General features: G+C 37.8%; 1 protein-coding gene across 2 annotated transcripts in view; it reads left to right on the top strand.

Annotated features, from left to right (window-relative positions):
- DNA2 (DNA replication helicase/nuclease 2) overlaps positions 1-15,075 on the top strand; it is a 58,224-nt gene that overhangs the window by 31,162 nt on the left and 11,987 nt on the right. For both annotated transcript variants that reach the window (XM_029245063.1, XM_029245062.1), the window contains exons 7-14: positions 3,986-4,103; positions 5,589-5,754; positions 7,195-7,389; positions 8,923-9,153; positions 12,176-12,292; positions 12,377-12,486; positions 13,146-13,255; positions 13,893-14,117. In XM_029245063.1, the coding sequence (XP_029100896.1) occupies positions 3,986-4,103; positions 5,589-5,754; positions 7,195-7,389; positions 8,923-9,153; positions 12,176-12,292; positions 12,377-12,486; positions 13,146-13,255; positions 13,893-14,117 (1,272 nt within the window). The remainder of the gene's footprint in view (positions 1-3,985; positions 4,104-5,588; positions 5,755-7,194; positions 7,390-8,922; positions 9,154-12,175; positions 12,293-12,376; positions 12,487-13,145; positions 13,256-13,892; positions 14,118-15,075) is intronic.

The following is a 15,075-nucleotide window of genomic DNA, read 5'->3' as shown; positions in this document are numbered from 1 at the left end:
ACAGCAGTGTAAATTTATTCTTTTACTTCTGACCTTTAATCCAATGATGTTGATTTAAAAAAAAAAAGTCCCATTGTTCTTTTAAAATTTTATTTTATTTTATTTTATTTTATTTTATTTTATTTTATTTTATTTTTTATTTTTTTGAGGTACGCAGGCCTCTCACTGTTTTGGCCTCTCCCGTTGCGGAGCACAGGCTCCGGACGCGCAGGGTCAGCGGCCATGGCTCATGGGCCCAGCCGCTCCACGGCATGTGGGATCTTCCTGGACCGGGGCACGAATCCATGTCCCCTGCATCGGCAGGTGGACCCTCAACCACTGCGCCACCAGGGAAGCCCCATTGTTCTTTTTTTAAAAAAAATATTTATTTATTTATTTTGGCTGCGCCGGGTCTTAGTTGCGGCAGGTGGGATCTTCGTTACAGCATGTTTAGTTGCGGCATGAGGGCTTCCTAGTTGTGGCATATATGTGGCATCTAGTTCCCCGACCAGGGATTGAACCTGGGCCCCCTTTGTTGGGAGCGCGGAGTCTTGCCCATTGGACCACCAGGGAAGTCCCAATATATTGATTTTTATTTAAAATGAAATATAGAACTGTATCTTACCATTAAGTTAAATTCAAGTTTTCTTAATCATCTTCTCCTTGGTAAATACGTCTTCTGTTGTCCTTCAAAATGACCTGAAATTTATATTAATTATAGTGAGTTAACAAATCAAAGTAACTAACATAAAGTTCTATTTTTTCTAATTATTTCCATTCCCTCTGCCAACCTCCACATTGGCAGTCTATGGTATGTTCTAGACACTTTTTTTTTTTAATTTATTTTATTTTGGCTGCACTCGTGGCACATGGGATCTTAGTTCCCCCACCAGGGATCGAACCCGAGCCCCCTGCAGTGGAAGCGTGGAGTCTCAACCACTGGACCACGAGGGAAGTCCCCTAGACACTTTTAAATAAGCAAAGATAAAACTAAAAGTAGTAACATTATTGTATTTTTATGGTATAATAAGTATTAAAGGAACAAATAATATAACAAATAGCATAGCATTTGTAATATAACTTAAATTTCCTTTTGCCCATGGAATTTTCACATTTTATTTCAGCAGATTTTGTGTAAAATAGGTTCAGATTCAAAGTACTGAATTGTATAATCAGGGATTAACAAGATCTTCCCTTATTAAATCTTTCTTGCTATTCTTAATTGTGTACCAAGCACCAAAGGTTCTCACAAAAGCTTTTCCATTTGGGAATGAAAAATAGGGTAACCTTGTTGTTTCACCTATCATTGGGTTTTACAGATACTGGAGGTAGAGGAAAAATTAGGCTTCCCCTCTCAGAAGACTTGAATTTTTCACTTTGGTAAAACAGAAATGGCTGAAATTATGAACAAAGACTTGGCTAGATTAAAGCCTTCTTGTGAAAGGAAAATCATGTCTAGATAGAAGAAAAGCTATTTTTCTTAAATTTTAATTTATTTTTGGCTGCGTTGGGTCTTCGTTGCTGCACGTGGGCTTTCTCTAGTTGCGTCGACGGGCTTCTCATTGTGGTGGCTTCTCTTGTTGTGGAGCACGGGCTCTAGGCGCGCAGGCTTCAGTAGTTGTGGTGCATGAGCTCAATAGCTGTGGCTCGCGGGCCCTAGAGTGCAGGCTCAGTAGTTGTAGCGCCCGGGCTTAGTTGCTCTGCAGCATGTGGGATCTTCCCGGACCAGGGCTCGAACCTGTGTTGCCTACATTGGCAGGTGGATTCTTAACCTCTGCACCACCAGGGAAGCCCAAGAAAAGCTATTTTGAAGTCAAAGATTTGAAGAAATGTGTTTTGTGTACGTGAGGCTGAAAATTTTTACTTGTGTTTTTAAGGACAAGTTTGTTTGAAATCACTTCTGAATGCTAAAAGGAAGAGAAATACAAAAGCATTTCAGCATCTAAAGTGGTCTAGATTTAAAGACCTTTCTTCTAAGGCCACTGCTGTAAATTGTAGTGCCTTCAAGGCAAAGAATATTACTGTATTTAATTTTGTTCAGTTGGAACTTTTATCTTTGTTTTGTTTTGTTTTTTGCGGTACGCGGCCCTCTCACTGTTGTGGCCTCTCCCGCTGCGGAGCACAGGCTCCGGACACACAGGCTCAGCGGCCATGGCTCACGGGCCCAGCCGCTCTGCGGCACGTGGGATCTTCCCGGACCGGGGCACGAACCCGCATCCCCTGCATCGGCAGGCGGACTCTCAACCACTGCGCCACCAGGGAAGCTCTGGAACTTTTATCTTTGCAAGAATAGAAGCTGGAAGAAGAACTTTTAAGAATACAGTGGTGTTTATCATATTTAAAAACAGGAAAAATGATTTGGACAAGGCTCAAACAAATATATTGGAGTGCATATTGCATATTCATTGAGTAAGAAACAAGGAGACATTGAAAGAATAATTATAGTAATTCATTGAGATATATACATAGATAGATAGATAGGTAAATAGATAGATATTGTGGATGAGGAAAGACATAGATCTCCCCTTTTAGGAATTTTTTTTTTCTTCAAATTAAAACTTTAATGAATATAATTACTAGTGCATAAGCAAAAGAATATTAAATCCAGGTATAATTTTTCATTAAAGGTTTTAAATCACTTCCTTTTTTGTTATGTATATATATATATTTTAACATCTTTATTGGAGTATATTACATTGTTGTGTTAGTTTCTGCTGTATAACAAAGTGAATCAGCTATATGTATACATATACCTTTTAGGAGGTTTGACTTCTCACTTTGGTAATACAGAAAAAGTTTATGTCATAAACTAACTTTAGTTAAGGAAGATCTTTATTTTATAAATGGATTGTATTCTAAAAATTCATTTCTAAGTCAGTAATGTGACGTTAGAAACATTTTCTTGTTTTTTTTTTTTTTGGCCATGCTGCATGGGATGTGGAATCTCTGTTCCCTGATCAGGGATCAAACCGGTGCCCCTTGCATTGGGAGTGTGGAGTCTTAACCAGTGGACCACCAGGGAAGTCCCCTTGAAACACATTTTCTAAAGGAAAAATATTATATGGAGCTGTGATCTCTAAACCAGCTCACAGAAACCTATTTCACTTGTGATATAGTTGGATTATAACAGTGTTGTAAAATTGCAGTCCGGCTTCCTTTTATCATAATATGAAGGGAATTTCATTTCAGATATTTTTTCCTTTTAATAAGTCCCAGAAGCAGAATCCTCTTCCTTCTGCCTCAGTTTCCGTGAAGGGAAAAACTTAACATAGATGGACCATTAGTTTGGGTTGACTCCCTTGGTCCACAGCCCCAAGGCTTCACCCTGTCGTTTATGAGTTCATTTTAATTTTTAAAAGTTTTATTTGGTTACTTATGCTGTATCAGGCAACACAAATGGAGTGCTTATAAGAAGACATCCCCAAACATGCTACATAGGCTCAAATGTTGCTGCTAAGGTGTTTCCATGAACTAAAGGAACTATTTCTAACTTGTCTTAGATGGTTTCTCTGAAGAGCGCCACATAAACTTAAAGCACTTAATGCTCCCTCCTGCTCTGGAAAAAAACCCGGTGAACTGTTAGTAGAGTTTGTCTCATTTAGTTGTCACAGTAACTATGACATAAATAATATGCATTTTAGTGTTTAATCCACTCATTTTAAACAGGGAAAATACTGTCTGAAGACAACTTCAAAATGGAAAACATAGCTTGATTAATTTCCCTCTTTAACTTATTGGAGATTATTTACCATCTAAGAAAAATTCTAAATATTTCTTTTTTGTCTGTGTAAAACTGAGAAGCATATACTATGTTTTGTGGAAATTAAATATTTGACTTTGAATTTATTGTATTACCTTTACTAAATTTGGATCGTGTTATTTTCAAAATGGAAATAGCTTGATTCACCTTTTGATTTTAAAATTACAATATGTATTGATTGCAAAACATGTATGTAAATATAGAAAGTTAAAGTTTTATTTGATGAAATATACCATGTTTTCACAGCTTGTTCTGTACACACTGCTAAGCCAAGAGAGGAGAGCTGATCCAGAGGCTGGCCTGCTCCTCTACCTGAAGACCGGCCAGATGTATCCTGTACCTGCCAACCATCTCGATAAAAGAGGTTGAGCTGTTTTCTCTCAATTTTACTTCTCTGGGTTTTGTTGGTTGTTTTTTTCCTTCAATTTTTGGTGACACACATTTATACCTGACAATCACTCACTGTCATTGCTAGGCCTAAAACAGGTTGTAATTGGTAAGTTGTGGTGCTTTTTTAAAAAAAAGAATTTTAGGGAACTCCCTGGTTATCTAGTGATTAGAACTCCCCGCTTGCACTGCTGAGAGCCTGGGTTCAATCCCTCTTCGGGGAACTGGGATCCTGCAAGCCGTGCAGTGTGGCCAAAAAAAAAAAAAAAAAAAGAATTTGAACAATATACTGTATAGTTGAAAACACTATTAACCTTTTTGCTATATAAGTTCATTTAGGTCATATTTTTAGATTCCACAGTAAGTGATATCATACGGTATTGGTCTTTCTTTGTCTGACTCCCTTCACTTAGTATGATAACTTCTAGGTCCATCCATGTTGCTGCAAATGGCATTATTTCATTCTTTTTTTACGGCTGAGTAGTATTCGATGGATGTGTGTGTGTGTGTGTGTGTGTGTGTATGTGTATCACATCTTCTTTAATTTTATTTATTTTTGGCTGTGTTCGGTCTCCGTTGCTGTGTGCGGGCTTTCTCTAGTTGCGGCGAGCGGGGGCTACTGTTTGTTGTGGTGCACGGGCTTCTCATTGCAGTGGCTTCTCTTGTTGTGGAGCATGGGCTCTAGGCACGCGGGCTTCAGTAGTTGTGGCACACAGGCTCAGTAGTTGTTGCTTGTGGGCTCTAGAGTGCAGGCTCAGTAGTTGTGGTGCACGGGCTTAGTTGCTCCGCGGCACGTGGGATCTTCCCGGACCAGGGTGTCCCGTGTATTGGCAGGCGGATTCTTAACCACTGCGCCACCAGGGAAGCCCCGCATCTTCTTTATGTAGTCATCTGTCAATGGACATTTAGTTTGGGATTAGCAGATGCAAAGTATTATATATAGAATGGATAAACAATAAGGTCCTACTGTATGGCACATGGAACTATATTCAGTATCCTGTGGTAAACCATAATGGAAAAGAATATGAAAAAGAATGTATATATATGTATAACTGAATCATTTTGCTGTACAGTGGAAATTAACACAACATTGTAAATCAACTATACATTAAAAAATAAATTAGAAATATTTTACTATATAAAACTTTATTTTAAACTTGCTGTCTTACATTCAAGACACTCTAGATAGCTGTATTTGTCCTTAGCATTCAGCCAATAAAACACCAGCTTCACAATATTTACTACTTATGAGATTCATGGTTATTCAAAGAACTTATCAAGTGAACAAAAATTGAAGGAAATATACCAAAATGTTATCAGTGGTTATTTTAGTATAGTGGAAATATGAATGTTGTTCTTTCCTTTTTTATGTTTTTGAATCTGAAAGTTATATATAATGGAAAAGATGTATAATAAACTTTACTTAATTCTTAAAAAACACCCATCCTTTTTTCCCACATAGAATTATTAAGGCTAAGAAACCAGGTGGCATTCTCTTTGTTTCACCGTATTAACAAATCTGCTACTGGAGAGGAGAAGACAAAGCTTGCTCCTTTGCCACAAATAATTGAGGAACAGCAAACCTGTAAATATTGTTCACAGATGGGCAACTGTGCTCTTTATAGCAGGTAAACACACTGTCTTCCAAAAGTATTAATTCCAGTTAAGTAAGTATTCAACTCAGAATGATTTTACATTGTTGGCTGGTCTGGCATTGATGGTTTCATTTTGGTTATTTAAAACAAAGGGAATAGAAAAAGAAAACCAAGCACAGCTAGTTCATATTATATAACAAGCCTCTTTCCTTGGAGAGATAGAATGCTTTTAAAACTTTTTCCAAAAGTGAATATTTTAATCTTGCTGCATATAGTTCCTGGGGAAATGAAATAATTGTAGAACTTATGGAACCTATTTAAGAAAGATGTAGTATAGGCATTGTTAATACAGCTTTTCTTAAATGATATTTCAAGAAATCTTCCCTTTCTTAGTTGATGTTTTAATTTCAAACCTTTTGTAGTTCAAAATAGGGAAATTTTGTTCTTCCAGACACTTTGATATGATTCAGTAGACTTGTCTCATTTATATATGTCTATTTTTCTACAGATGGGAAGTTTATTAGCTGTCTTGTAAGCAATCATATGTATTTATACCTTCATAGCCAGTGAGAGTTTTGGAGGAAACAAGAAGGTAGTTAGATGTAAATTCAGACTAGGAAACAAGATCAAATCAGAACCGAAGTTCTAAATCAGCCTGAAAATTCACATAAAGGAGTTTTAAAAGTACAGTTGACCCTTGAACAACACTGGGGTTGGGGGTGGCAACCCTCCCTGCAGTTGAAAATCTTAGTATAACTTACAGATGGCCCTCCATATATGAGATTCCTCCACATTCCTGTATTTAGCCAACCTCAGATCATTTAGTACTGTAGTATTTACTATTGAAAAAAGTCCATGTATAAGTGGACCCATAGAGTTCAGTCCCATGTTATTCAAGGGTCAACTGTATTGTATCAAAAGATCTCTTAATGGCAGAGACCATGAACCATGGGAAATCTGGGCCTATAGTACAAGCATATATTTTTGAACTCTTAAGTTTTACTCTCCATGTTTTGTATGCTATCCTACAATGTATTTGTTTCTATATAAAAATTCAAAATTAATATTGAGCAAAATTGATACTTCACATGGTTCTCCATGTTTTTATGTTGACTTTCTTAATGGCACAGAGCTGGATGTACAAATACTGTGATTTTGAGAAATGCAGTCCTACAAAAAGCCGAAACTTGCTACATATAGGAATGAAGACTGGGCTATAACGAAACTTCAGCACTTGTTAGGGGAACAGTCATTCAAGGCAAAATAATGCAGTATTGAGTTTCTAGGGCATTTTGTTTTGTAAAAAGCCATTTGGCTTATGAAATGTTGAAATGACTTTAAAAGAAAATTAGGGGCTGTGGTTATAAGTTATGATGATTATCATATATGTGTATTTATTTTAGAAATACCTCATTTCATAACCAGCCAGTGAAATGTTTCATATGCATCTCTGACTTGGAGCTTTATCTTTAGAGCGGTTGAACAACAGATGGATGACAGTTCAGTCCCGACCAGCATGCAGCCCAAAATAAAAGAAGAAACCCAGCATCTAAAACTTACACACTTAGAGTATTTCAGCCTTTGGTGTCTTATGTTAACCCTGGAGTCACAGTCAAAGCATAATAAAAAAAATTACCAAACTATATGGTTAACGCCTGCTTCAGATATGTAAGTGGTCCATTTAATACAGTAAAACTTCAGTAATTTGGATTAGCCAGTGGTATGAAATTTGTAATTCATGACAAATAGAGGTTATGTAGCATGTTAAAGCCATGCAGTTTCGTATATTCATGCCAACTCCAGATGGCTGTCAGTGAATTGTTTGTAAGTAGAGCACCATTGTTATTTTCAGTAGATTAAATATACCTCGGGACTTCTCTGGCGGTCCAGTGGTTAAGACTCTGCGCTTCCACTCCTTAGGGTGTGGGGCGGGCGGACGACTAAGATCCCGCATGCCATGTGGCACCGCCAAAATAGATAAATACACAAATACGTAAATAAATAAACCTCAAGAAATCTTACTTAAAAAATTACTAGTGAAATTAAATCCTTTTTCATCAGTGAAAAGACTATAAACTTGAGTATATCATAAGGTGAATTTTAGCGTATTGGTACAGTGGAAATTAATGAAGTTTTACTTAATATTTTAAATACTAGCATTTTGAAAGTCTTTATTTTTGTAAGTTTTGATAGAGATTCACATTTTCTAAAGTGGGTCAATATTGTATTTTGTGAGATCCGTTCTTTTACAAGTTACTTGTAAAGTTATAACTTTCTATATCTTTGCAATAGTATATTTCTTTATGTAATATTTAGTTGCTTTTGATCCATCTCTTTCTTTCCAGAATGAATATTGATAATAATGTAACTTTAGACCTTAGATTTTTATTTCCTTAATACTAGACTTTAACACAAGGCACCATTACAGTGGAGAAAGTTTGTCGTTTTCAACAGACTACATAAGTACAGTGAATACGTTCAGTGTACGCGCCAGCAAGCTTCTCTAGTATAATAGTAATGCCTGAGAGACTGTAAATGCTTAATGCTTACTTCTAAGGCAGTGGACTTATCAATTTGCTTGCCATTGTTTTAGTAACAATAATTATAAATTCTCTTATAAACACTAAAGAAATACGTTACTACTTTCTTCACTTCAGGTTCAGAGTCAGGTTACTACGATTTGTCTTCTGTAGTGTTATATGTGTATCAGCACAGGAGGTGGGGTGTCAGTCAAGAATCAAAGTGCTGATATGCAAGTTGTTCAGAAATCTCAGGGACTTCCCTGGTGGTCCAGTGGTTAAGAATTCGCCTTCCAACGCAGGGGATTTGGGTTCAATCCCTGGTCTGGGAACTAAGATCCCACATGCCTCAGGACAACTAAGCCTGAGCACTCTAGAGCCCGCGTGTCACAACTAAGACCTGATGAAGCCAAATAAATAAATAAATATTTAACAAAAACAAATCCCAGACTGTGGGTGCAACAAGGGAGGTGCTCCCTAGCACCTGTCTAGAGATCTGGTGATGAGAGATTTTCTTTTTTTTTTTTTGGCCTTGTTGAATGCATGCGGGATCTTAGTTCCCCGACCAGGGATCAAACCTGTGCCCCCTGCAGTGGAAGCATGAGTCTTAACCACTGGACTGCCAGGGAAGTCCTGAGAGATTATTTTAAAACTAATTTCTCTTTTTCTTTCTCTCTCATAGGGAGGAGAGTGGCAGCTGCATTGGGAACCTGATTAGAACAGAACATGTAAAGACAGTTTGTGATGGACAATATTTACATAATTTCCAACATAAAAATGGTGTCATGCCTGTCACAAACCTAATGGCAGGTGACAGAATTATTTTAAGTGGAGAAGAGAGGACATTGTTTGCTTTGTCTAGGGGGTACATGAAGGAGATTAACATGACAACTGTAACCTGTTTATTAGACAGGTAATGAAATGTTCCCTTTTTGGGTGGGGGGGGTAAAGCTTTATTGATATGTAAACATATACCATATGGTTCATCCATTTAAAGTGTATAATTCAGTGATGTTTAGTATATTCACAGAGCTATGCAGTCAGCACTAAAATCAATTTTGGACCATATTCATCACCCTCAAAAGACTCCCTGTATCCTGTAGTCACTCCCCCTGCCCTAGGCAACCACCAATTCCCTTTCTCTCTTTATAGATTTGCCTCTTCTGAACATTTCACATAAATGGGATCATACAATATGTGGTCTTTTGTGACTGGCTTTTTTCACTTAGCGTACTGTTTTTGAGGTTCGTCTTCATGTAGTGGCATGTACCAGTACTCCATGCCTTTTAAAAAAATTTTAGATAAAATTCACATAACATAAAATTAACCATTAACCATTTTAAATTTAGAGTTCAGTGGCATTTAGCAATTATCCAACTGCTAAACTTTTGTTTAATACATTACATTCCATAGTGCTAATGTGGACGTAATCTTATCAGATTCTCACAACCATGTGTACAGCAGGCAGGACAGATGCCCTGTGTTGACTGTAAAGCTTATTTCTCCTTCTTAGCACTCTGGGCACTCACCGTTTCATTCTCTCCTTTTTTTTAAATATCTTATTTTTATAATTTTATTATTGTTATTATTTTTATTATTTTTTATCTGCGTTGGGTCTTTGTTGCTGCGTGTGGGCTTTCTCTAGTTGCGGCGTGTGGGCTTCTCATTGCGGTAGCTTCTCTTGTGGCGAAGCACGGGCTCTAGGTGCGTGGGCTTCAGTAGTTGTGGCACGCGGGCTCTAGAGCGCAGGCTCAGTAATTGTGGCACACGGGCTTAGTTGCTTCGTGGCATGTGGGATCTTCCCAGATCAGGGATTGAACCCGTGTCCCCTGCGTTGGCAGGTGGATTCTTAACCACTGTACCACCAGGGAAGCCCTCCTTTTTTTAAAGAAGATGCTTTTTTCCATTTATAGTTGTAAATACTTTATATTTATAAAGTATAAGTTAAAACAAAGTGAGTTAATTTAATAATATTAATTAAATAGAAAAGTCGGTATGAAAATTTGTGGTAGAAACTAATATCCATATTTGTTAATATCCATATTCCCAGGCTTCCCTGGTGGCGCAGTGGTTGAGAGTCCGCCTGCCGATGCAGGGGACACAGGTTCGTGCCTCGGTCTGGGAAGATCCCACATGCCGCAGAATGGCTGGGCCTGTGAGCCATGGCCACTGACCCTGCGTGTCCGGAGGCTGTGCTCCGCAACGGGAGAGGCCACAACAGTGAGAGGCCCGCGTACCGCAAAAAAAAAAAAAAAAAAAAATCCATATTCCCTTCTTCGTGGACCCCCAGCCTTTCTTGCATTTAAGTGCTGGCATGCGTCACATTTCTTAGTGGATGGAGATCAGTAATTGGGATGCAGTGGAAATGTCCAGGCTTGCTCTCTGCTAATCAGTAATCCTAGTTAAGCCATAACCAGTCTTAGCCTAGCTTTCATGATATTGGAGTATCAGCTGTGATATTTCTGTTGTTTCTTAGGAATCCCTGCAGTCAGTCCTTTGAGGTGTTTATTTGGCACCTAACATGTATTACGTGCTTTGTAAACCCTTGAGGAACTCATAGTCTTGTGGGTAACAAATAAATAAATATGTTTTTGGTCTAATATGACAAGTGTTTGGATTGATGGGAACACAGAGGAGAGGCATTTAACCCAGTTTTAGGAGGCTCAGGGAAGGCTTTGTGAAAAAGGTCATTCCAGATCTTCACCCTGTGGGTGAATAAATTAGCCTGATGAAGCAGTGTGAGAGGAGTATATCAAACAGAGGGAACAGGGTGTGGAAAGACCTGATGGTATGAAGTGGAGTGTTCAGGAAAGTACAGGTAATAATTAGTTTCTGGAATGTAAAAGATAAAGAAGGGAATGATTGGAGAGGTCAGGTCATAGAAGGTCTTATGTACCATATTAAGAAGTTTTGACTTTACTTTTTCAGATGTACTGAAGAGTTTTAAACAGAAGAATGATAATAATCAGATTTGCATTTTTTTGTGGATGCACTGTGGAGAATAGAGTTAATTAATGGAGGCAAAACTGAAAGCCGAGAAGTCAGGCATCTGTTGTAGTGGCCCAGGCTTGAGGTGATTGAGGGCAGGGTAGTTTTGACAGAGAAGGTGGAATGACTTTGAGAAGTATTTAGAAAGTAAAACTGTCTGACATGGGATCCTGATCGAGTGTGCAGGGTTGGAAGAGAGTGAGGGAGAGGGAAGGATCAAGACAGCTGTGTGGATGCAAGAGCCATTAATTGAGGTCAGGACCACAGAAGAAGGATCGGGTTCAGCAGGAATAAAGAGTTGTTCAGTTTTGAAAAATTGAACTTTCATAGCCTGGGTTTTAACTAAGTGGAAATAAATATCTTGCTGCTTGCTGGATATCCAAACCTGAAGCTTGGGTGAGAAACAGGGTGGGAGAGGAATGTGAGGTCAGGCCTGAAGATGTAGAGTTGGGATTTAGACCCATGTGGGGGCATGGGACCAGAGGAAAAATGACAAGAAAGAAGAGTACACAGGACCAGGGAGGGGACCTAGGGAACATGGTTTAGGGGCTGATAGAGGAGTGGGAGAAGCTGTCGGGAAAGAGACCTGTACTCCAGGCTGGAGGAGGGAGGAGCCGTATGCTTAGGATCCTTCTGGGGTGGTGAGCCCAGGCTGAATTGCCCAGGTCGAACTTGCCCAGGTCCAAGTGAGTTGTTAGCAAATGTTGTAGGTTCCCGATTATTAACTGCTTTGACTTTGGTGCCTTGTGCCTTCCCCTTCTCCCTTTTCCCACCAATCCAGGGCCTCATCTTGTCTCTGGTTGGCAAGTATGTATTAGGGGCTGGTAGCCATTTTAATAGCAATTCTGGCTCATTTACTCTTTTAGCAGACAGCAGCGTATTTCTTATACAGACCCACTGACTATGTTAAATGAAAAACATTCATGTACGTCTGTTTTCTGTTTTAGGAACTTGTCAGGACTCCCAGAATCAACTTTGTTCAGATTGGACCAGGAAGAAAAACATTGTAATATAGATACCCCATTAGGAAATCTTTCTAAACTGATGGAAAATACTTATGCCAGGTTTGTAACAATAAATGAATCTGAATTTTGCTCCACTTTCCTAAGGAACATGGAGTAAAAAAAAAGCTTTTTTTTTCTTTTCAGTCAAAAACTTCGAGATTTAATCATTGACTTTCGCGAACCGCAGTTTATATCCTACCTCAGTTCTGTTCTTCCACATGATGCAAAGGACACAGTTGCCTGCATTCTAAAAGGTATGTTATAATCAGCGTGTCTGCATCCATTAATTTTTCTTGGTTCTATTTATAATTTAATCTATATTATAGTCTAGCATTTTAATACTTTTTAAAAAAAATAAATTTATTTATTTATTTTTGGCTGAGTTGGGTCTATTGTTGCTGCACACAGGCTTTCTCTAGCTGCGGCTAGCTGGGGGCTACTCTTTGTTGCGGTGCATGGGCTTCTCATTGCTGTGTCTTCTCTTGTTGCGGAGCATGGGCTCTAGGCACCTGGGCTTCAGTAGTTGTGGCACATGGGCTCAGTAGTTGTGGCTCGTGAGCTCTAGAGCACAGGCTCAGTAGCTGTGGTGCATGGGCTTAGTTGCTCCGCGTCATGTAGGATCTTCCCAGACCAGGGCTTGAACCCGTGTCCCCTGCATTGGCAGGCGGATTCTTAACCACTGCGCCACCAGGGAAGTCCTTTAATAATTTATAAACTTGTAATTACAACTTTTAGACAGCATCTCTTTGGAATTAGTTTACCTGTGACCTTTACGGTCACCATGATATTTCCTTACTTTGAAAAGATGTATTGAAGAACAGACTAGAATAGAGTCAGCTTTTCTTGTAAAATAGTTAAGGTGCTCAGTGAAATTCAACACTCTTTTTCCTGTTATTTTTAAATTTAAATGTAGGTTTGAATAAGCCTCAAAGGCAAGCCATGAAAAAAGTACTTCTTTCAAAAGACTACACCCTCATCGTGGGTATGCCTGGAACAGGAAAAACAACTACAATATGTACTCTTGTAAGGTTATTATTCTTTTGCTTAGAAACTGAATATTTAAATCAGCTTCTCCTTGGTTCAAAGAATGTGATATTGGATATAAAAAGGGCTGAATTTTAAGTCAAAATGCCTTTATTTCAAACTAAAAGTGACATGAGAAATAGAAAACCTAAATTACCAATAGTTGTGATCACCTTGTAGATATCTTGCATGTAAGATTGTCTAAAATCTCTTGCTGTTGTTGTTACATGTATGTTTTCCTTCCCTTTAAAAAATGATAAGTTGTACAGAGGCGGTTGAAATAGAGTTTTCTTGAATTTTTTTTTCATGTCAGTAAATTACTGAGCAGTCTTAGAATAAATCATAATGATGGCAGCAAATATTTATTGACTGATACTGTGTGCCAGGCACTAGTCAAAGTGTATTTGTATTCAATTTTATTATGACATAATGTATTATTAACATATCATTAATAACATAATAATGCCATGTTTTTTTCATAAAACATTTTGGCTATATAGTTTTTTAAAAAGTTACTTGGCTCAGCTCTTAGATATGCTTCCTATTAAGTTTTCTAATTCTATTCAAAAAATATAAATGTTAAAAATTACTGGGAGTTAAAAGTAATGCTGTTTTCCTTTCTTTTATTCATTATTAGGTAAGAATTCTCTATGCCTGTGGTTTTAGTGTTTTGTTGACCAGCTATACACACTCGGCTGTTGACAATATTCTTTTGAAGTTAGCAAAGTTTAAAATTGGATTTTTGCGCTTGGGTCAGACTCAGAAGGTACATCCAGATATCCAGAAATTTACAGAGGAGGATATTTGCAGATCAAAATCCATTAGATCCTTAGCTCTTCTAGAAGAACTCTACAATAGTCAAGTAAGTACAATTATTGTATAATAATACTGACAGTAATTTTTGTAGCCAGAATGAGGGGAGAAATGGTACGTTGGGAAATTTAATTGCATTGACCAAATTTGCACCTGATAAATTTATATAAACCACAGGACCAGTTTATGAGTTTATAGTTTGTTCTTTGCTTCTGAACTGAAATACGGTTTCTGGTTTATTATTCAGGGCTCCCATCTTCTAGTTTAAAATATCCTAGTAAAAGAAAACTCTATTTCTGTCTACTCACACTTCTGACACTGACTACGTGGAGTTAGTGCAGACTCCACAGGTTAAGGACTCAGTCCCACAAGACTGCCCCCTACTTCAGTTCTCAATTGCGAGTTCAAACCTCCTGTGCCCAGCTTGGGGGTTCCTGTGTCCTCCTCCTTGGATTCTATAATTTGCTAGAATGGCTCACAGAACTCAAGAAAGTCAGCTCATTAGCATAAACTCAGGTATGATTAAAAGGGACTTATGAATAACGAAAGATGTTCCCCTCACCCCAGCAATCAGGGAATTCCAAGGGTTTTAGGAGCTCTGGGTCAAGAACCAGAAGGAAGACCAAATGTGTATTTCTTATTATATTATAGTGTCACACCTAGAAAACTAATAATCAGGATTTTTTAGTGAGTTTGTATTAGACGTAATGGTATATGAATAGTCTTGTGATAGGTATTTTTAGGCTTTGATATAGAACCTAATTTTTATTTATTGTCTGTATGTATTTTTACTGGAAAGTCTTAACTGATATTTTTGTCTTAAAAATTATCTAAAATAGATTTTAATAGACTATTCTTACAACTCTTTTGTCTAATATCTATCCCAATTATTGAAAAATTTTGAAGTGGCTAAGATGTATGTCTGATTTACTTTTTTAAATTAAAAGTTTTTATTTTGAGGTAATTATAGATTCACATACAGTAGTCAGAAATAATACAGGGAGATT

This window comes from Monodon monoceros, unplaced genomic scaffold (assembly GCF_005190385.1).
Source record: "Monodon monoceros isolate NGI ecotype Baffin Bay Population unplaced genomic scaffold, NGI_Narwhal_1 Super_Scaffold_4, whole genome shotgun sequence".
NCBI lineage: Eukaryota > Metazoa > Chordata > Mammalia > Artiodactyla > Monodontidae > Monodon > Monodon monoceros.
The sequence above is the reverse complement of the archived record's forward strand: the minus strand, read 5'-3'. Positions and strand labels throughout refer to the sequence as shown.